This window comes from Salvia hispanica, chromosome 1 (genome assembly GCF_023119035.1).
Source record: "Salvia hispanica cultivar TCC Black 2014 chromosome 1, UniMelb_Shisp_WGS_1.0, whole genome shotgun sequence".
Taxonomy (NCBI): Eukaryota; Viridiplantae; Streptophyta; class Magnoliopsida; order Lamiales; family Lamiaceae; genus Salvia; species Salvia hispanica.
Genome location: NC_062965.1, coordinates 3890397 through 3912927, shown reverse-complemented (window position 1 = coordinate 3912927; position 22531 = coordinate 3890397). Strand labels below are relative to the sequence as shown.

The 22531-nt window shown below is 32.7% G+C and overlaps 2 protein-coding genes across 4 annotated transcripts; both read right to left on the bottom strand.

The window, feature by feature from the left end:
* Positions 1–5581: 5581 nt before the first annotated feature.
* Positions 5582–8058, bottom strand: LOC125222785 (transcription factor bHLH62-like). The gene is made up of 8 exons (XM_048125595.1): positions 7155–8058; positions 6903–7076; positions 6754–6819; positions 6603–6671; positions 6434–6505; positions 6206–6346; positions 6037–6115; positions 5582–5950 (listed from the first exon to the last, which is right to left on the bottom strand). The coding sequence occupies exons 1-8, from the start codon at positions 7833–7835 to the stop codon at positions 5913–5915; spliced, it is 1320 nt and encodes a 439-aa protein (XP_047981552.1). The 5' UTR covers positions 7836–8058; the 3' UTR covers positions 5582–5912.
* Positions 8059–14165: 6107 nt separating this feature from the next.
* On the bottom strand, positions 14166–18890 carry LOC125222792 (30S ribosomal protein S1). Of its 3 annotated transcripts, none has more exons than XM_048125607.1 (11): positions 18516–18890; positions 17173–17332; positions 16481–16542; positions 15906–16065; positions 15704–15824; positions 15399–15480; positions 15220–15323; positions 14742–14820; positions 14597–14647; positions 14486–14503; positions 14166–14372 (listed from the first exon to the last, which is right to left on the bottom strand). In XM_048125607.1, exons 1-11 carry the CDS (start codon positions 18738–18740, stop codon positions 14271–14273), a joined length of 1164 nt encoding a protein of 387 aa, XP_047981564.1. In that variant the 5' UTR covers positions 18741–18890; the 3' UTR covers positions 14166–14270. The 3 variants fall into 3 exon arrangements, with proteins under 3 accessions (XP_047981564.1, XP_047981573.1, XP_047981581.1); XM_048125616.1 differs by having other exon boundaries at positions 15704–15788; XM_048125624.1 differs by having other exon boundaries at positions 15704–15788; positions 15963–16065.
* Between the last annotated feature and the right edge of the window lie 3641 nt (positions 18891–22531).

Sequence of the window (22531 nt, the reverse complement as noted above, 5' to 3'; positions counted from 1 at the left end):
TTGAGAGATGCTGAAACTGAACATGATGTTAACTGGATAAGATTTTTCATTTATTTGTAGGTCTTTGTGTCAATTTGATAGGGGGCAATTTTCAAGTGGCTCACACAACCACAGCAACACCCCCCTCCCCTATATGCTCTTGTTCTAGTTTTGTATCCAACTCATGTACATCAGACCATAAAACACCTACCTTGTGCTATTGTCTCTTGTTTGTGTGTGAGAGAGAAAGAGAGAGAGGGACATTTGAGCCACTAGTATTCTTAGCCCTTAACTTGAATGAGAAGACAGAACAAGTAGCAACAAAGGCCTCTAACTTCACTGCTTCATTTGAGAACAAAATATCCAAGGTTCTAATTTCACATCAAATGTGAGGAGAAAAGTCTAAATAAAAATTTTGTTTTGGCAAGTGTTGAGATCGAAAATAAAGTGTGAATGGGAGTGAGGGTGACTTAGGATGTGACACCAGCCACTAGTGATGGCTGCAGAAATGAGCAATATCAATCGATGGGACTATGAGGCCCTAAAACTTTTGGTCCTATCTCTTATCGAATAATAAATTTTGAAGAAAATAAATTTACGTGTCTTTCCAATTTATTACTACCTCACTAGTAATGTAGCAACCCTTTTGTAATTCTTGTAAAATGGTGATTATTTAGATCTATTAGTGTTTGTGTTCAATTTAATTGACTATTTATAATAGATAACCGAAAGATTGAGTTTTTTTAACAGTTATATCTCAACATATGTGAAATTGCAAATTACTCTCTCCGTCTCACATTTGGAGTCACTTATTGTTAGGGCTCGAGTTTTAAGAAAGAGTTGAAATGTGCAATAAATGAAGTGAGATGGTGGAGTGTGTAATAAATGAAGTGAGATGGTGGAGTTGGTTGAAGGTGGGTCCCTTTTGACTTTTGATTTTTGTTTTGATTTATTTTAATGTAGATAATGACATTTTTATGTAATTTTGATGAAGAATATGGTAAAATTGTATGACCAAATATGGAAAATTCTAAAAATGACTCTTAAACTGAGACGGACTTTTATGGCAAAAGTGACTCTTAATATGGGACAGAGGGAGTAATACTAATAATATCATTGTTGCTAGCAATCATACCCCACAGGTAAATAGAAATGAACCTTCTTTTATTGTTGCATCATATCAACCAATTATTGAAATTGAGACCATGATTGACATCCCTTAATTTGAGGCACCAATTTCCCTACCAAATTTGAGATGAAATTGTATTTTTGCAGTCAAATTGATATTGGATCCGAAAATATGGTCTGGTTCTATAAATTAAAGAGACATTTGGTAGTTATGATCAAACTAAGTTAAAAGTATTTTGTCTTGCCCTAACCATGTCGTTGTGCACATGTTAGTGTAGTGAATGACCTTATTAATCATGGCCTGAGGAAGTCCGCCTTGAAGTCCATATTTTAGCCTAAACATTAGCCTATTATTTAATGGGTTCACACTAACAATTTGAGAGTTGAATCTATATACTCCCTCCATCCCGCTTTAGCAATCCCATTGATTTTTCTGTCATCTTTTTGTAAAAATGATAAAAAATAATAGTTAAAGTGGAGAAATGGTAAAGTAAGAGAGACAATAATGTAGATAAGACTCTTCTCTATATTATTTTCTCTCTTAATTTATCATTTCTCTTCTTTAACTATTTTTTATCATTTTTACAAAAAGAGGGCAGAAAAGTCATGAGACTGCTAAAGCGGGACGGAGGGAGTACTATATAGTGAGATGAAATTACAAGGTTGTCCACTTGACCTCCATTCCGCTTGAGGTTTGTTCATACATTCTCTTAAGAATATTTTAGGACACACAAAAGTTAAAATAACATTTTATTTTTTACATCAAACATGAAATAAAGATTACTATAACTTTTTATTTTTTACATCAAACATGAAATAAAGATTACTATAACTTTTTATCAAAGCTACCAAATACACCACAATTATACTAGTACAAACTATAATACATATTAAGATTATTATCATACCTAATCAAAATATAGATAATCTACAAATGAGTCCTAAGTCTAGGAGATTCTAGTCTTGATGCAATCGATGACCAAACTGGTCAAAATTAGTGTCGTTATAAAAGTAAATCAACAATTTTTACTCATGAGTCATGAGATAAAATTGTTAACACCTCTAGATAAATTTGCATAGATTGGGGGTATAGCTATAAAAGGTTCAAACTTTGGAAGGTATTTTATCTTTATACATGATAAAAATTTGTGTTATAGTGGTACGAGACACGTGTAAAATGAGCATAAGATCCTGTACTAAACTCTGACATGATAGAAACTCTTCAACTAAAATATAGTTAGAATTTGAAGTGATGTAATAATTGTGTGTAGAAAGTGTAAATGATGATATGGTTGGTAAACAAAATGATTATAATGTAAGATTTGAGTTGATTGTGGAGTGAGTGGTGTGCTATCTTTTCATCAATTAAATGATTTATTAAAACTTCCATTTACTTTCATTTATAATTAACTGAAATTGCTACGAGCAACATAAAATAGTCAAATATATGTCTCATTTATTAAAAATAAAATAAAACTTTCTTGGGAATACCCAAATGATAAAATGACATTTCTGAGGATGAGGGGAATATATAAGTCTACTTAAATGTTTATTAATGTAGTATTAATCGTCTACAAAATCACAAAATTATAGTCGAGATTTTAACTACACATTATGGCATATCCAATAAAACAATATTGTTCTAATTTTTTGGATTTTTTTAACCAAAATTTGGTCTATGTTGTAATTGCAAAAGGAACAACAATTCGAATAAAAGTCAGGCAATTAACTTGAGCACAATAATATATAGATCTTGAAATCAAATTTAATTTTTAACTTTGAATATACTAGTACAAATCTCCTATGAGATGCACAATATTATGGACAAAACAAATATTTGCAACCCGATACATAATAACAACTTTAAAAAGATATTATTGTATGCAAATTATTGGAATTTGTTAGTATATTGTAGTTATCCACATCTCAAAAACATTCTACATAATAAAAATAAAAAAAAATAAAAAACTACTATATCTGATTGATTTCAATATTGTGACATAAATCCGTTATGACCAAATTAGAATTGACTTGTTGCTAACATGGCCTATTATTTCATTATTTGTGTGTGTGACACACGCAAAACTATAATTAATTATGTACTACTATATTAAAATTTACAGACAACCATTTATGACGTTCGAAAATTTGCTAATTATTGTTCCTTTTATGTGTATAAAACGTTCATTCCAAAAAAACGACAAACAAATTAATAATCCAAAACGTAACAAATACTATAATTCTCATATAAACAAACGTATTATCCCTAATTAAAATAATGGAAAAACCATTAAACAACACAAGAAAACATAAGTGAAACATAAACCACTTAACTAACCAAAACTATAGTTATGCTATGCATAATAAAGCAACCGTTTCTTCTTAAATTGAAAGAAAAAAAGAAAGGGACATAAAGCGAAGTTCGTTTGATTGTAGGAAAATTGACAGCCTGGTTGCATTTGATCCTTTTAATTCAATTCCAATTTAAATTTTAGATTTTCTACATACCAATAACAATATTAAATTCACAAGAAAGAAACATATAACATCAATCTCACTCACTCATTGAGGACCCTTTTTTTTGCCTTTAATACTCAACTTTTAATCTTTGATTGACTTAATTTACTGATTTTAGAATTGATTGAAATCTTTTTTCACCAACAACCATCTTGACTTAATAATAAAGATATGATATGATCCATCTTTCTACCATATAATTTGATCTTATGGTTAAATATATTGGTATTGATTTTATGTGTCCACTTAGATTCTAGAATTAATGGATGGTGCCATATTTTCTTGATCTTTGTACAAACCAAATCTTTCAAAAGCAAGAAATTAATTGATTCTGTTGAAAGATTAAGTGTTTGGTATACTGATATTATATACTGTTGTTTAGGAATATTTATATATAGCTGTAAAGGTGAATTGATGTTCCAACTGTTTGGTACCAATTTTGATATTAATGGAGAATAAGTATGCTTGCGCGCACTTCTTAAATTCTAGTTAATGACAGCCCAAATTTTAGGTATAAAGAAGCTTTTCGCAGCATCGAAGGTAGAGGTAGTGTGGCAGTCGATACTAGTATTTGATGGTGTACGAAAAACGAAAGAGAATCTCAATCAAGAAGGGTTGGGGCAAATATGTTGCACTGTTGGATCGACGGCAACTCCAAAATCAAATTTAACGGAGTTTTTTGGTTGCATAGACTGGCGGTGGAATCGGTCGATAAATTTTTTGGTTTAATACATAATGCAGCTTAGAAACTCTATATCAAGATGAGAAATACTTATACTATATCATAAGGTAGGGGCCGGTGCGGCCGATGTAACTGTCAATGATGATGTGCGAAGAACAGAAGTGAATCTTAACCGTGAAGGGTTAGAGCGGAGCAGCCGCACCATAGGGTCAGCAACATCAAAGATTGAATTTAATGGAGTTTTTCGACCGCCATAGTTATAGACCGATGGTGGAATCAGTCGATAGAAATTATTAGCGAAAGGGAGGCAGGAATGATAAATTTTGTGCTTTAATACTTAACGCAGTGTAATTTCTTTTTTTATACTTCATTGAAATTTTAATAATATTCCACACTATAACTATTATTACATAGTATTTTATAAATATTCAAATTCACCTCGTAACTTTTAAATATATTAAAATACAGCTAAAACTCCGTTTTATATATGTATAGATAGATTGATTTTAGTTCTAAAGCAATAAATATGTGTTATAGCTTCAATTAACCCCCTAATTAACTACTCTAATTATTAAAAATTTAGCCTAACTGGATTTAGTCAAGGTCAATTTCTTGTTTTAAGATACTACTGTATTTGATTTGGGAATTGGCGGCTTCATTACATGCACTACATATGCAATAATTACATGATGTAGCATGTATTGCAATTTACTATTGTTGAATATAAAATTATTCAAGAAAGTTGAAGGAAAATATTCAAAATCAAAAATTTTCAATATAATACTCTAGATTTCTAGTTGTCTGTCCAATTACTAAAAAAAAAAAGCATTTAGTATGGAAATTGAAAAAAAAAATACTACATAGATTTCTACTAGTTGTCAAAAAAGAATAAAAGTCCACTGTGGTTCATTTGTCCACTCACAAATTCACCATTGACAACCTGTATTAAATTGCAACTTCAATTATGAAAATTCTTAAAACAAAAATTAAAAATAAAATTTTACTGATTAGATGCAGAAGAAATAAATCAAATGTCAAGAAATGAATTTGGATTCCAGCTCAATGATGCAAACCAAATCAATTTCAAGTAGACATTTTGTCCCAACTAACAGCTGTTTATGAGTATAACAAATCAAATCTTGTACAACTCACAAGCCCCACCATCAAAATTCTCCAAGGAATATGACATTTGTGGGAGCAAATTGAAATTGAAATTAATTAAATTGAACCAAAGGTACATCAATAATTGCACTAGATAAATGATAACACTATGAATATCCACAAAGATTTTTTTTAAAAAGGCAAAATATTGAAAAAAGAATTATTACATGGAAGATTGATGATTGTCTCTTCATCAACCCCTAAACACAATACATGTTACAATTGACTTTCACAGCCTTAGTAACTAATTAGTGTGGAAATTTCCTCCCAAAAAAATTGATAATCATATCAAAATACAGAGCAAGAACCAAAGAAGTGAAGTCTCCATTTTCTGTCACCATTTCTATAGCTTTAAAAAGCTAGAATTTTTTTCCCACTATATACAGAAGCCACTCTCACTTGGGGCCTCAAATTGAATAGAAATCAAGAATGGTATATGAATCCATCATAGCTCAACTTTCATTTGAGATGTGGGAAGAATCCCTGCACATATATTATCATAACATATATCAAAATTTCAAGATTTTAAAGAAGTATTTTTCAGACCAAAATCTGACATTATCACTAACCTTGAAAATTTTGCATCTGGCCTTGTCCGAATCCCATCTGCACAATGCTATGCAGATCATCTTCCCAAAAGGATGAGACCTACAAAAAAACCACAAGATCATGTTACTACAAAGATTCCTAACTATATCGAAACCCGAAACTCGGATCAAGACTCATGAAGCCACATACTTGAGAGGGTGCATCGCCGAAATTCTCCATTTGAGGCCCTTGGGTTCTCCCATGGCTAGGCGGGAAAGGCGCCTCGTTCCCACACGGGGATTGGAACGGGTAGCCATCCGATGGGTACATCGAGCCGCGAGACTGAAACATCTGCAGCATTCATTCAAATCAGCCTCACTCACTCACCAAAAAGATCTATTCCGAGTTGATGATTTTGTTGAGAATGTTGCTACTTACATCTTTAGACATTAGTGCCTCCATGTTGAAATCCATTCTCGGATTAACGGTAGTCAGTTTCATCGAAAGGAACTACATAAACAACATAGCCAATTACAAACTTCACACACACATATATATATATACACATTTTTTGTCATTGACATATTCTTGAATCTTGAATTCTTACCTCAACTTGGCGCTGCAAAGACTGCACATAATTAATGATCTCATCAAGCATAACTGCTTTCCCAGTAACCTATACATAGAAAAACAATTCATCAACACTTTTTTTTCTCAGAAATTTAATAAATTCAACTGTCTGAATCTGACCACATTACCTTATTGCAACCTGGCACAAGATCTTGAAGCACTTTCATCCTCTCACTGATCTTCTCTCTACGAACCTAAAGATGCAATTTTTATCAAACAACCACTCGATACAAAGCAAATTACTCTTCTTGAAACGAAGAATGATTGATTTCCATACTCTTTCTGCGAGGCTATGGGCGTCTGTAGCTTGGCCACGCCGAGCTCGGACATGGATGTAGTCCTTGGGAGGCTCCGGAAGCTTCGAATTATCCTTCGACGCCTTCTGATTCGCCTTCTCCTCTTCCGATTTGCTTCTCTTCCCACTCGATTCACTATTCTCCGACGCAGAAACCTGCAATTGATCAAATCACGTGAGCAATTCCGCAATTCTCTTCACGAATTCGTAGAGATAGAGAGAGAATTGAATTACATTAGCGACGGCGGTGTCTTTCCCCTTTCCTTTGGGGGCGGATTTTCTCTTTCTAGGGTTTCCGCCATTTTCGGGAATCGGGATCTGCTCGGAAACAGTCGAATTCTCCCTCGAATCAGCTGCATTATCAGGCGTGGAGGATCTAGAAGCCATGAAATTCTTCTCCGGAGCCCGAATTGATTCCCAGTTTTCTTGAACTGACGGCGGCGGGATCTTCGCCGGATCGAGTTTTGGGGGAATTTCACTGAGCCCGCCCAAATTCGCGTTGGCGAAGCAGGAGAATCTCGCGGCCCGCTCAGCAAAGGCCGGATCGGCGGAGAAGGTGGGGAGAGAGAGGAACTGATTGCTCCCCCTCTCCCTCATGAGATTGAGCTTGGGAGGGGAATTGAGAGGGGTGCTGTAGCAGGAGGTGTTAGCACTGTTGTTGTTGTTGAAAGGGGAAATCTCTCCCGAATTGCAAATGCTGCCCAATCGCCCAATCAGCTCACGCAAAACGATGTTCTCGCCATTGTTGTTGCCGTTGTTGTTGTGCGAAGCGGTTGGGGACGAGACCATGGAGCTCAATGCCGACTCGAAGGGGTCGTTCTGATCGACTGAATTCTCCCAATTGGGTCGGAAAAGCCTGCAATTGAGATCAGTGGAGGTGGAAAACAAGTTGCTGGCGTTGCCCTCTTTCTCCATTGAGAAAAAGATGAAATCTTTGTTGGGAAGTATGGGGAAGTGAGATGCTTTTGGTGTGAATAAGAATACAAAAAGTGGAGCAGAGGCGCAGAGAGAGAGAGAGAAAAGGTGATTGCAATTAGCTCAGTTGATTCGCTTAAATGAGAGAGAAAATGATGAGAATGTGAATAACGAAAGAGGAGAGAAGAAGGAAGCAACGAGCTGAGAGATGTTGGTTTGACCCTTTTTTATGAGAGTACTATATTATATATATATGGATTGTGTATGTATAGGTTTTGGTACTTGGCTTATCAAAGCATTACCCTAACTCGGTAATGTCGATCGATCCACCGTTCATACGAAAAATTCATTACATTCGGTTGTCAGAGCATTTTCGGTGGCGCCTTTCCCACTAGGACTTTCCACAAAAATCTCCTGCCTCGTCATTAGGACTTCCACTAAAACTTCCCGCAATGAAATAAAATCACAATTATTCAATTTATACGTTTTAAATTTACGAAATTTAACGAGCCGTATATATAGAGCCGTATTTATAGAGTTTAAAAAAAATTTAAATTTAAACTCGGACGTCCGACCCCCTCCACAATGGCGGACGTCAGGTAGGACGTCGCGAGGATATCCGAGGACATCCGACGGGCTAATGGGACGGGCGTGTCCGACCTTTTGCTCCACAATGGCGGGCGTCGGGTAGGACTTCCGAACGACGTCCTACCGCGACGTCCACCGTTGGAAATGCTCTTAATTGTTATCGATTTTACAGTACAACAAGTCTGTTCAATTCTAAATGGGGTTCATTTTCGCTCTTTATGATCGATGCACTGTTTCTTTTATCATATCACAAGTCTAACTTTACGTAAAGATTATTATAAAATTGCAGCAGTATTACTTTTCACACTAAAAATAAAAATATACTCCTTAATAAACTAGTTCAGACTAAATTGGCCAAAAATCACCCAAAATCAAAAAATTGTGTACTTTCTGTCGAGTCGATTATAGTTCAAGCCTTCGCTACATCAGAACCAACATTTCCAAACTTGAATCGATAACTTTAGAACCGTGAGCGCCTCAAGTTTTAAATAACATAAAGTATTCCGTTAAGTACTCCATCTCATATCTTTATCACTTTTGATTATCATACTAGTATTTAAAATACAATTTACTTTTCATTTTCTTTTGCTTTTTGCCTTTACCCTTACTCTACTCTTTTTTTATATTAAATATTCTTTTTTATTCGAATTTCAGATCACCGTCCCTACCTCTATAGGCGATTTATGTATAATGTATTAATGTGTGTAGCTGTGTAAGTGACAATGTTAAGAAGTAGGTATAATAATATCGTATAGTACTATTTTATTTTTTATTTACTATAGGCGATGTCCATTTTTTTTGTTCATCCCAACTTAAATAATAACCTCTCTTTCTCTCTTTCCATTAAAATATTAAGTGTCTTTTTCATTCTATTATTAAAATATTAAGTGTCTTTTTCATTCTATTTTACTCCATTTATAACCTCAATTAAAATTGCAGTGTCACTAAAAAAAGGTCTATCTTGAATAAAATGGAGATAAAATGGAGGGACTACTAAATTTTATAATATGCTCTTCTCCTTTGAACCAAGCAATAAAATTCTATATTATTTCAAAAATATTATTCTATGACCAATGTGTTAATCCCTCAATAAAGCTCATGATGTTCTTGCAACTCATGTTCTAAATATTGTGATGTTAGACCAATTTCTACCTTTTAATTATAAACACTTTTTCATCCAATTTAAGCCCCACATACAACTTAAAACTTTTATTATAATTAAATTTCACACAGCAATATAATTTAAATTTGAGCGATAGTATTTAATTATGTCCTTTTATCAAACTTAAATTATAAGTGTAAATGAATTTAAATGGTTAGTGGGGAAGGCTCCATCATATCGTATTAATATTACTCTACTTCTTGATCGGATATCAATATTTTTATTCAAAAAGTAATAATTTGCTCTGTTTTTATCTACTCAATAATTTATTGCTTTATTAATTCTTAGTTTCTTACCAAATACAGATTCTTTTCTGATCTTGGACATATCTAATTGTAAGCCTTTGCTACGAACGTTCCTCTCGTTTGTATCTCTTACTCTTTTTGTTATGTATTGTCAAATTGTTTCTATACTTCTTATTTCGATGGTTGTTATTTTTTTGGCTTGAGCGTTTTGTGACATAATGATTAGGTGATAATATGGAAAAATGCAAAGATGGTTATATAGATTTTCTTTTTCTATATTTTTAGAAGCTTTTTTTTTCTGAAAACTACTTTAAAAAGAAAACATTAACATAAGATTGAGTGGTGAAATGGGAAGAGGATCTTGCAACTTGAAAGACCCACAATTATTTTTAGAAGTCATATCTGACTTTATTTTAGGAAATATTGAGATATTTAACTTTTTTTTTGGATAATTTAATGTTAACAAAGAGCCAAGATATAAAATGAAGAAAGAAAGAACCAACAATTCTGAGATATATTTGTTAATTATAACCCAATTTTACTAACACTAACCATACTAGTACATTTTATTAAATTATTTACTTTAGTAGATTTGATGTATTGTCACTGTTGAATTAGTTATGCGCATATATTAATTATATGCGGAAAGTTCTAGTAAAGTTCTTAGTTATAGCATATATTTATTAACTCAATTATGCATCATAAAAGTTTAGAGATCTAGTAAAGTTATTAGTTCATATCAAGAAAATAAAATAGGTCCAGACACAATGAAAAATGTGATCAATGGCGTAGGAAGGCAACGATTGTGCAACAATCGTCGCTGGCAATGAATGGTTTATGGAAAACGCAATTGAACCCCAATTAGAATTGGGATAAAGCTATCGCACTATCAAACTGATAGCTAAAAGCTGAATTTAATAGAATTTTCTTGCTCATATTCATATATTGATAGTGCACCGGTTGATCACGGCTCGACTGGATCCGTGATTGATTATAGTCCTAACAAAACAATGTCATTAAAGGTACCAAAGTAGAAGGGAACTAAAGTACTCCCTCCGTCCTTAAAGAATATATGCACTTTGAGTTCAACACGGATTTTAATACAAAATTGGTAAAGTAAGAGAGAAGTAGAAAGAAAAAGTAAATACAGTATTGCTAGTGGAGAATGGATTTCACCTCATTAGAGAGAAAAGAGTTCCAAATTAGAAATTGCATATTCTTGTGGGACGGACTAAAAAAGAAATAATACATATTCTTGTGGGACGGAACCCGAAGGGAGTATTATTTTAAAAAAATAAATATAATTAAAACAGACTGTATTAAAAGCAATTTAAAGGGATCTAAAAGATTATAAAAAGAGAAATTTAATTAGAACGACTATATTGAAAGCAATTTAAGATCACCATTTACTCCCTAATATTTTATGGACTGATTTTTGCAGTCCCCCACTCTTTCATTTCATTCTGATGCTCGATATCTTCATTTCGTTCATAATTAAATGAACATATATATAACGTGTATTTCATGTACGATCAATAACGCCCTACAATGTATTTATTGTGTAAATCATTTATAATGCTTTTATATATGAAATTAGTGCAACATTGATGACCCCTCTAGGCCTCTACTCTAGTTTACACAAGTCCAATGTTCACATTTAAAATTTCAAATACTACTATAAAATTTTAAGAATGTACATAAAATTCATGAGCTTATTAGAATATATATTAACTGGATTCTCACATGTGGAACGATCTTACATATATAATTAAATAATATATATTGAGCGGTTAGTCTAGAATAGATAATAATAATATAGACTAGTAGTACATTGTATGAAAAATAAGGGTTTTTTAAAGTTATAAGTACTATTTATTAGACAATTGTAAATAATTTATTTGATTCGTATCATTTTATAAAAATAATAATCAATAGTATATGCATTTTGCTAATAGTGAATAGAACTCAATTAAAATTATTGGTGGTCTAAAAGTAGGTAGTTGCATGGCCTAAACAATCTTTGCTAGAGAAAAAATGCATTCAAATCCCTAAGACTGATAATATGGGTACTAATTATGAACTACCAAATAATGATCTTATCCATTATTTATTATACTTTTACTCATTAATTCAAATAATTATCTCAGCCATCTTTGACCAATATCTTGTTAGAAGGTGATCGTTATGATTAAGTATAACATATACTCCATAATTGATGGGCTTAGAAATGTAATGATGATTACTTCCGATTAAATTTCTCAAAAAATACTTTGAATTAAGATAAATAAATAAGGAGATATATATGTACCAAACCAAACTCTAGCATACCTAAAGAGAGAACAAGGCTCGACGGCCAATGGGCCAAGGGACCGCCTCAAGAGGCAAATGAAAAACAAAAGACGCCGTCTAAACCACCTTATTCCAACGGAATAGGGCACTAGACAATGGTGCACAACCGCGAGCATGGAAATTATAATAACACATAATGAAATAGTACTAGTAATTAATTGTATGAATATATCAATTTACTCCTAATATATAAGTATGTACATGATACACTCATGCAAACATTGAAACGTATTTTAGATCAATTTGAATAATCGGTATTATATGATTTATGATTGTGATTTGTGAGAATGATACACATTCATGAGTTACACATTTTAGAAGCTAGTCTTGAATTGTAAACAAAATAGGCTAATTTGCTAGTGAAATCAAGTTAATAGTGGGTAAACATGACTTAAACAAGAGTTCGTTAATTATTAAGTCTTGAATTAGATGTAAAATAGTTTAATCAAGAGTGAAATCGAGTTAAGACTCCGATAATAGGCAAAGATAACTAGTTCAAGAAATAATTCAAGTTAAGTAATAAATCGAAGGCAAAATAAACTTATATAATTATGACCAAAAATCCAATTTATCAATGTCTTATGAAATCTTTACTTTTTAGCTTCATTACATAAGAATGTCTATTTTAGTAGTTTTCGAAAAAAAAATAATCCACTAGTACTTAATTAACCACGGAATCTTCTACTTTAGTTTTACTTTGTCTTTCTTAAACAAATTCACTACTTATTCACTACTAAATAATTATGTAAAAATTACTCTAATCGAAATAACGTGACACTCAATCATTGTAACAATAATTTAGTTTTACCCAAGAAATAAAATATGTGTGGAGAGACAATGGTTACTTAACCATTAATTAGTCATTAAAATTCACACAAACCGAGGTGACGGCAATAATTTATAAGGATTTCAGAAAATAATTTACTGACAGGTTGCTGGGTTTTTTTTTTGTATATATTTTATCATGTTACTTTTCTTTGAAGAATAATTTTTGCAGAAATATGAGAGAAGTCTCCTCCAATTAAATTATCGTAGAAGGAATCACCAACAAGAACATGATTAGTTAGTGGATTATTATTATTGAGTTTTTATTTTATTGCAAGTTACAGACAGTAATGTCAGAATTTTATTGTATAGTTTTGATTAATACTGAAGAATATATACATAAAAGAAGAAGCTTGATGTTTCCTTGTGGTCCACGAGAGATTTATAATTATTTAATTTGTTGACCTGTAATTGCTCTTCTTTGAATTTAAATTCGTGAGTAATGAAAAATAGCAATTTGCTTGTTCAATTCAATGTAATCAATTCTGCAATTGATTTTTGAAAAATTAAATTATTCAAGCAACGAATGTCAGTGCATTGTATACATCAATGTGTTAGAAGTGAGTGAGTAATTTCGTTATGATATTTCATGTTACCAAAATGTAATTTAGTTGAGCAAAAATCAGTGGTAGAATTTGGTCTGTTTAGAAAATTTAAAAAAAATGAAATAGCAACTTTATTTTTGAAACTAAATAATTTTGGTAAATAGTATGAGGAAAAAGAAATTAATACTAGCATAATTTCAACAAAATATATGGATATTAATTAAAATTATCAATTTTAATGAACATTTACTAAAATTAATTTATGTGACAAACCGGTTGTATATTTTTATTGCATATTTGTCAATTATTCCAACTCATTACAACTTGCCATTTTATGTTTGGTGTCTAACTAAATGTGAAGTGGCGAAAATCGTGAAAGGCGGAAATAAGAAAATACATACATTTATTAAATGATACTCCTGTGCAAATTTTGACCTGATACAAAATTTAAAATTCAGGTATAATATCTATTCATTGTCTAAATATTTAATTTTGTCCTACTTGTTTGAGGAATTGCACAAAAAAAAATCAAACATTTTAATTACGACTCTTTTAGCTACTTTTTCCAAATATTTACCCTCACAAAGAAACTACTGAAATAGAGAAGAGCATGAGAGGCTATTAACATCTGTTAAATGTACAATTTTCACAAGTAAACATTGTCTCACTGAGGCAAAGTAAGCATATACATATGGTTGAAGAATTACTTGAGTAAAAGGGATTAAGGAACAAAAAGATATACAACACCTCGAAATTCTTTGAAACGTGTTCGCATAGTGCTAGTTGACGCAGTGTCCTCCTCCGGGTATGGAACTGTATAATGCTGCACAATCAGAAAATTCGGAGTCTTTAGCACAAGGCGATGAGAAACTATGGGACACGTTCCAGGACTCGCTGCAATGCTCTCTTAATTCCATCTTGATCGAGTGAGGTTACCAGTTGTATTTCTTGAACCTGAACCAAAAATTTAGATTATTATGTGAGAAATATGATGTAAATATATAGTATGTCTTTCTCTGAGAGAGGGAGAGGGTAGGGAGAGAATGCCTGTCTTCCAGCTCGAGCGAGAAGTGTGTATTGATCGCCTATTGGGGGCGCCTGTCAGATAGTGATACATTTGGAATGAGTGATAAAAGAGATAGAAGATTTCAACAATAGCCTTCTTTAGCATTATGGGTGATTTTGTTCATACATTTGATAGCCAAAGCTGCAGATCTTGTGAAACTACCCGCTTCTCAAATCCTTGTCGGCTGATTTTCACATCGTTAATGCTGGAGAGGGGAAACAGAACATGGTTAAAACTTTGAGACTGGTAGCCTGTATTACTAAAAATACGCCTTGTTCTTCAGTTCTTGACTATAACGAGGCTGTTTTCATGAGTCAGTCCAAACAAGGCTCTACTCTATCTCTCTCTCAATGTTAACATGATATTGCTAGTTACTCCTTATCACTGGGACTTGCCACATTATAATGATTTTTGTAGAGAAACTAGTCTTGAAAAAAAACTCTCCGAAACCAATATATGCATGGGTTCACCACTCTTAATAGTGAAGGCAGAGCCAAAGCAGCCGGACGTGAGAGAAAGATGTTCATTTCTGTCTTTTCCTATGGAAATGAAAGAAGCAGAAAGTGAATCACGGCACAAGCATATAACATGGTTCTAACCATACCCATCTTCCTTCAAAAGCTCTTCGATAATCGTGTCAAGCCCAGGAAGAGGTTCTATAGCAAAATGTTCACTTCCATTTAAGGCATTGGGATCAACTGAGGTGTCCTGGTGAGCACAAAAGTCATCAGTATTTGTATGAAGTCAAAGTTTGGTTGGGAGAATAGATAAGTTTGGCCAAACCTGAGGAATAACTTTGTCTAAAGTTTCCAAGAGGGGATCTTCCTCCAATTGTTTTATTGACAAAGTGATCCTCGATTTCTCTCTGCAACATGTTCCCAGTTTCACAAAAAACAGTCAATATATCTAGCGCACAAGTATAACTTTGTCAAAATAAGTGTTGAAAGACATACAATGATTCCAAGTTTCTGAATTGCATAAGCTAGATTAAGCCTATAATTATATGAAGTTTTCTACCATATTTTTCACAAAAATAAAGCTCAGCAGTAGACAAGGCATATAGGAGAAGCATCACTGCAGAAGCACACCTATCTATGTTTATAATTTTGACTCTCACTTCATCACCCTCGAATAGGACATCTCTTACATCTTGCACTAAATCCCATGACACTTCTGAAACATGCACAAGTCCTGTTAGGTGATACAATCCTGCAAAGATGCAGAGCAAGTTTAAAACTCAGCTACAGACTTGCAAACTGAATCAATTGGAAGTAACTCAGAAATACATACCGTCCGGGAAGAGCAGATGAATGAAGGCACCATAATCCTCGACAGACCCCACCTTACCTTCAAAAATGTTCCCCACCTTCAGCTGCGGAGAGAACTTGGACCAGTTGGCTTCCTTCTCTGAGAAGATCAACTTCCTGCTCTCCTCATCAGCTTGGATAGCCTAAGAATTGAGGATATAATCTAACGTATTAACAATTTCACCTAAATTATTTTGCGATAATTCTAAGGTTCTTGGAAGTATTATTTGAAGAACATATTTCTAATATAGGACATATAGCATGAAATACATAATCACTATTATTGTGATCAGTGATTCTCGGGTATCACTACTATGCTTTCCCCAATAGTAACATTTTATATATGCAGTTCTCTTAGTGTAGAGCACTTTACGATTGGAAAAATCGATTTTCGACCCCTATACTTTAGGTCCCAATACTTCATTTTGCTAAAATCAAGTCTACATTAACATCATGTCTTTATACTTTGATTATGTTAAAATCAAGTCTACATTAACATCAGGTTTTTAACAGCATCCAGGAATTAGAAAATCTATACATCAGTAAAGAGCCCCTTACCTTCACTGAAATAATAGAACCTACCAAAGCTCTTGCAATCTCTTGGATGGACTTTTTGGGTTCTGCATGAATTGAATTTATCAAGAGCATTAGAAAAGATTGATGTTAGCATAATAGTAAGAGAAGAAAGTAAACATGTGTCATCATTTATTTCAAAGGGGAAAGGAAAGAGTTAAAAGTGCATAGAAGGAGAAAGCCAGATAATCTTCGAATTACTTAAGCTTGAATAGTTTGAGTAAATCTATAAAATTTCTGGTATTTTAGACTTCCATCTTAACCCTTTGATGTGATTTTCTGTATTATCCATTAAACTTTTTAAGTAACTAAATATTTATAATTGCGATTAGAAAAAAATAGATTTAGCTGGTCAAATGTGACACTGAAAAATCCATTAGGAGAAGAGATGGTGTAAAAGTTTTCATTGGATGATTGCATGCTTTGTCATCGCAAAAGATTAGTAAATTCTGCAATTTCACATGCTGCACTGCTCATCCCAAAACATCCACAAATTTCTACAAGTGTTTTTGGCTTGACAATTGACATAACTTAGTTATCTATCAATAAATCAATTTTTTTACAAAAAAAGAAACTGGATACTTATTAATTTAGCTAAAGTCATTTAATAACATTATATTTGGACAATAGAAAAGTAATTTCCATTAGAATGTCGACCTTATAGGTGGAATGTCTACCTCTGCATGAATGGGAGGGGCTCAACTGTGGATAGGGAAGAAACCCAAGAAGAGAATAAAATTTAATCAGCAAGCCGCCACCATTGAATCCCTCAACTCTACCATCATAGGTGAGTCCTTTAGAGTGGTATGCCTTTGCCGCTTTCCAATCAGCAGACCTCTACTTCTTTGCATAACAAAGGAATAGATAAGAAGCTTGCATAAAATCAGAACCAATCAATCTTCTCCAAATCACCTCAAGAGTTCTTACAAAGTAGGTAGCACTCAGTTATGAAATAAGTATTGTGACCCGAAAATGTGTAGACTAAGAACATTGACATCATATATGCACACAAGCAGCAGCAGCATATTCACAAAAACCAGTTATGGATATTGGTTATTGCCCCAAATGCTTAATGCTTCATCAGCCACCCACCCACATTTCTTATGACATGGACATGGAGGAATTTGTCTACACATGATCTATGTAAGGTAAACTAACCATTTTTCTGCACTCTCAAGTGGATACAAAATTGGAGATCATCACATTCTCATGTGAGCACATATAACATCAGAATATATTTTAGCTAAATAAACAAGGATAGCCAAATATGGTAGAAAGTAATTAAACATTGGGATATTGGCATCTAATATCACGAAACTTTAAAAAAGTTGGTTTTTTCCATGAACTTTAAAATTGGCAAATAATATCACGAACTTTACCCCCGGTTTGTTTTTTCCACGAATGAAAAAATTCATGTTATTTTAATAGATTGAAGAACAATTTTGGAGGGTGTGCTTCAAGAAAAACTATCTTCAAAGATTGAAAAACTTGAAACTCTCAAAATTGTTGTCGAGAAATTACGAAAACAAATGCGTATCATAATATTATTTGTGTGAATTTTTTCATTCGTGGGAAAAAACAAACTGGGGGTAAAGTACGTGATATTATTTGCCAATTTTAAAGTTCGTGGGAAAAAACTAACTTTTTGAAAGTTCCGTGATATTAGATGCCAATATCCCTTAAACATTTACAAGTTGCTGTGAGAGCTCACAGGACACCTGACAAATTCCTAGCTAAAAGTATCCCAAAAGACTGCATTTATCAAGTTTCGAAACTGGAACAAAAATAGACTGAGAATAAGCATGAGAAATGAGAATCATGACCAAAGATAAGACGGGTGAGATAAGGTCAAAGATAAGCTTTTTTGGATTGTATAGAGATTGTGATGGAAATAAACTGATCATGAATTCATGATCACGATCACGAATTAGAGAATTTAACACAGTGATAATGCAATTGTCGCCCAATTCTTATAAAACAGAGTACCCAATCGAATTATAATAGAGGAAAACACACACACCCGGGATTGTTTGAAATCATCGGCGAGCGAAGATTGATCGACGCCGTCATCGGTTTTGGTGGCGCTGCCGCTGGAAAGGGAAATTCTAGCCGGGGTTAATAAATTAGGTCGCTTGGTCCAGAGATTGGTGAAATTAATCGTGAGGGGTTTGTGAGAAGCGTTGTCGGAGGAGATGGAGAGAAACGCAAAGCCGCCTGAAGCTGATAATCCGACCAAAACAGGCATTGCGCAAAAATGGAGAAGGTTTGTTTCTGTGGTTTTGATTTGGTTTGGGATTTGGGATGATGCAGTGGAAATAGATGCGATTCATCGACGTGTCTTCTTCACATCCTTACTCGGTTGAAGAAGATTAGTTTCATTTCATTTTCACTTACAAAAACAAGATTTGCTAGAAAGCAATCATCTTTATATCAACACAATAATCGAATTGCTAATATAAAAATCATACTTCTATAGAGATATAAATGGATGTATTTAGGTAAAAAAAACTATACTTCTATATACAATCTACCGACCCCACCGTCAGCCCATGAGTAACGTCGTAAAAGTTTCATTAATCTAACTTCGGAGAATCATTTCATTATTCTAAGTTTCTAACATCGACCATTTTCTTTCTATTACGGGATTACAAGGACTTTGTCATGTTGAGGAGTATCTTATAAAATTGAAGTTTAGATAACGATTAAATCATTTTCTTGGCGAATCTTATTTTTGCTCTAGTTGTTTAGTATATTAACATTTATTCATATTATTTGGAATTTTCCTATCACTCAAAATGAGGCGCGTATTGAGTGATAGTAACTTTATATGTTTCTAATTGTGTAATTAGATCAATAATAAACCGATTCGTATCGAATAATTACAAAATTTATGAAGTAGAATTTTAAATGGAAGAAAACGTAGTAGTAACTTATTTCAGATATAGGTAGAGAACTTTTAGTATTTTTATTATTCCTGTATTAGTATATTTTTTTTTATTTCAACATATTTTTCCTTTGATACACTTCAATAGTGAGTTTTTACGCAAGACAAAGATTGGAAGACGACATCAAAAGGTAAAAAAATGCACCCTTGGATCCAACCGAGACATATGACTTTGACAAATCGACGATAATCTTTTCAACCAATGAGTTCCGTTTCTTAAATCTGTCGGCGTAGCTTAAGCATGTCGTTAGCTCTATCGAAATAAATTGAGAAAACTGTCATCACCTTGATATATCAATCAAACCAAATACCTTAACGTCGCTAAGGAGTGGCTTTGAGATCTCAACTTTACTACTCTCTCCGTCCCCGATTAAGAGTCACACTTTTCCATTTCGGTCCGTCCTCAATTAAGAGTCACACTTTATTTTTACCATAAATGGTAAGTAGGTCTCACATTCCACTAAATCATTTCATTCACATTTTATTATAAAACCAATATTAAAAAGTGGTTTCCACATTCCACTAACTTTTTCAACCAACTTTTCTTTACAATTCTTAAAACCCGTGACCGGTCAAAGTGTGACTCTTAATCGGGGACGGGGGGAGTAATATTTTATTCTTATAATATAAAAGTTTACGACAGAGGCTATAGTCTTACGTCACGCTCTTTTTAACTGTCGATTAGATTGAAGAGACCCAATCTAGATCGGCCCAAGTTCTGTATTACCCGGTCCATGTCTGGCCCAATTGATTAAATAGGGTGGCTGAATTTCATCACACTCTTTGGAAGATAATTCTGTTAATAAAGTCCATTTATGCAATTATACAATTAGGTTTATACTCCATATCAAAAATAAATCATCAATTTACTATTCTACTTTGATTTTTTTTTTTAATCATATTTTGACGTTGTCTTCACAATTCTTTAGATAGGATAGGGCTGGATTGGTAGTATTATAGTTTTGTAGAAATGTAACGCAAATTTTCTATGTGAACAAAAACACAAGTACAAATCAAAAAAAAAAAAAAAAAAAAAAAGCGTAAGCCATAAGTAATATTTATTCTGTTCAATGCTATGAGTTAAAGAAAAAATATTCCCGTGAAACGTGATTACACTCTATTATGTATGTTCACATATATACACATTAAAACTAAATATTACGTACTATATAATGAACAGTTTCATAGTTTAATTGCAGCAATTATTTTTTCAGTTGATGGAAAGATAATAGGAGATTTAAGTCATAACGTTTAATGCGTATACATATTATATATGGCCGGTGTATATTGGTTATGCAGTGTGTTATATATGGAATACTCATAATTTCCATATTAAAAATCTTGACAATTAGCATACGTGGAGGTGTAATTTTCAGCTGGAAGTGGAGCTATGTATATTTCATTTATCAATATAATATAGACGAGACACACCACATCATTATTCCACCTTGGTATATCTAGACTAGGGATTTTTTTCTCGTAGGAAATAACTATAGACTGCAGTCTTTAGTAATTAATTGATCTGCAATTAAGATCCATCTATAATCTATAATCTATAATTATCTAAAGTGGCAATTGTAAAGAAATTAACAAAAATGTCATTGAAAAGTTATTTGAACGGGAAAATCATTCATAGGCCAAATAATTACTCTACAAGTTATGGTCGTTTTAGATATATTGCATCAAATTGTTGAAATCTTTATTTTATTTATTTTGAGATCTCGACTACATATATATTGCGATGATCATTATCACAAGAAAATCACTATTTTAAACAAATTACTACCTCCACACCTGAAAATTTGTCCCATTTTTTCATTTCCATCCATCCCTTAAAATTTGTTCCATTTCACTTTTATCATTTTCGGTAGTAAACCCAATATTCCTTTAACTTATTCCTACTCACATTTTATTATAAAACTAATATATAAAAGTAACCCACAATTCACAAACTTTTTTAACTCACTTTCCATTACATTTCTTAAAACCCGTGTCGGATCAAATTGAGACAAATGGGGATGGAGGTAGTAGTTAATAAAAACTAGAAAGCTAATAACTCCATTTTTAATAGCCAAGATAAAAATATGACAAGAGAGGAATCTTCATGTCAAATGTGATGTTATGAGCACTCGTTTCATAGCCCAAATTAAATATAACAAGATATGTAACATTAAAAAGAAATAAGGCTAGAATCAATATTGTGAACAAGTCACTTTTTTATGTTTTGTTTGGTGGATAAGATAGTTCTCGAGATTGTGTCATAGGCATGAAGTTGAAAGATGAAATTGTTCTTATTGCCAAAATGTAGTGCTCCCTATATCTTGGGATTGAAAGATTAGAGATAGAGTTGGTTATTAAGTTAGCTTTATTAATAATTTGTTAATTAATTTTGCCAAAAAAATTAACACAAAAAAATGATAAAACCCGGGATAAGAAATCGACACCAAATTAACACTAAAATATTAAGCAATAACATAGATCAAGAAATATTAATAAAAAATCACTAAATATTTGAGCAATATATAGAAGAGCCTCTTATCTTTAATTTAATCATCAAATCTTAAAGTATATATTAAGGAACAATAACAAAAAAAAATCCCCCTCACACACTAACATGTATACAACCAATAAATACGGACAAAGCAAACGATTTATTAGGAGAGATGTAGATAAAACAATGAAGAATATGTATACAGATGAAGATGAGTACAATTCTCTCAAATCTCAATCTTAATACAATGAGTGTGTCAATAGGAAGAAAAATACTACATACTACTAATAAACTATATAAATAGGGAAAATGTAATTAAAGTACTACTAATAAAAAAGAAAAAAATAGTTAAATGTAATAATGATAATTTACTTTTTTTTTTTTGTAAAAAATGAAAATATGACATATTTGTGTAAATAAAAAGTGATATCTTATGGTGATCTCGAGGTTACGGGTTCAAACTCCGCCTCATACTGGGAGACTTTCGGCCTTATTCTGCAAACCTGGTTGAACAGGATTAGTCGGATTCCGCTAAATGCGTTGTTCGGTACACATGTGGTCAAACAAAAAAAAGTGACATCTTCTTATCTAGAATAGATCT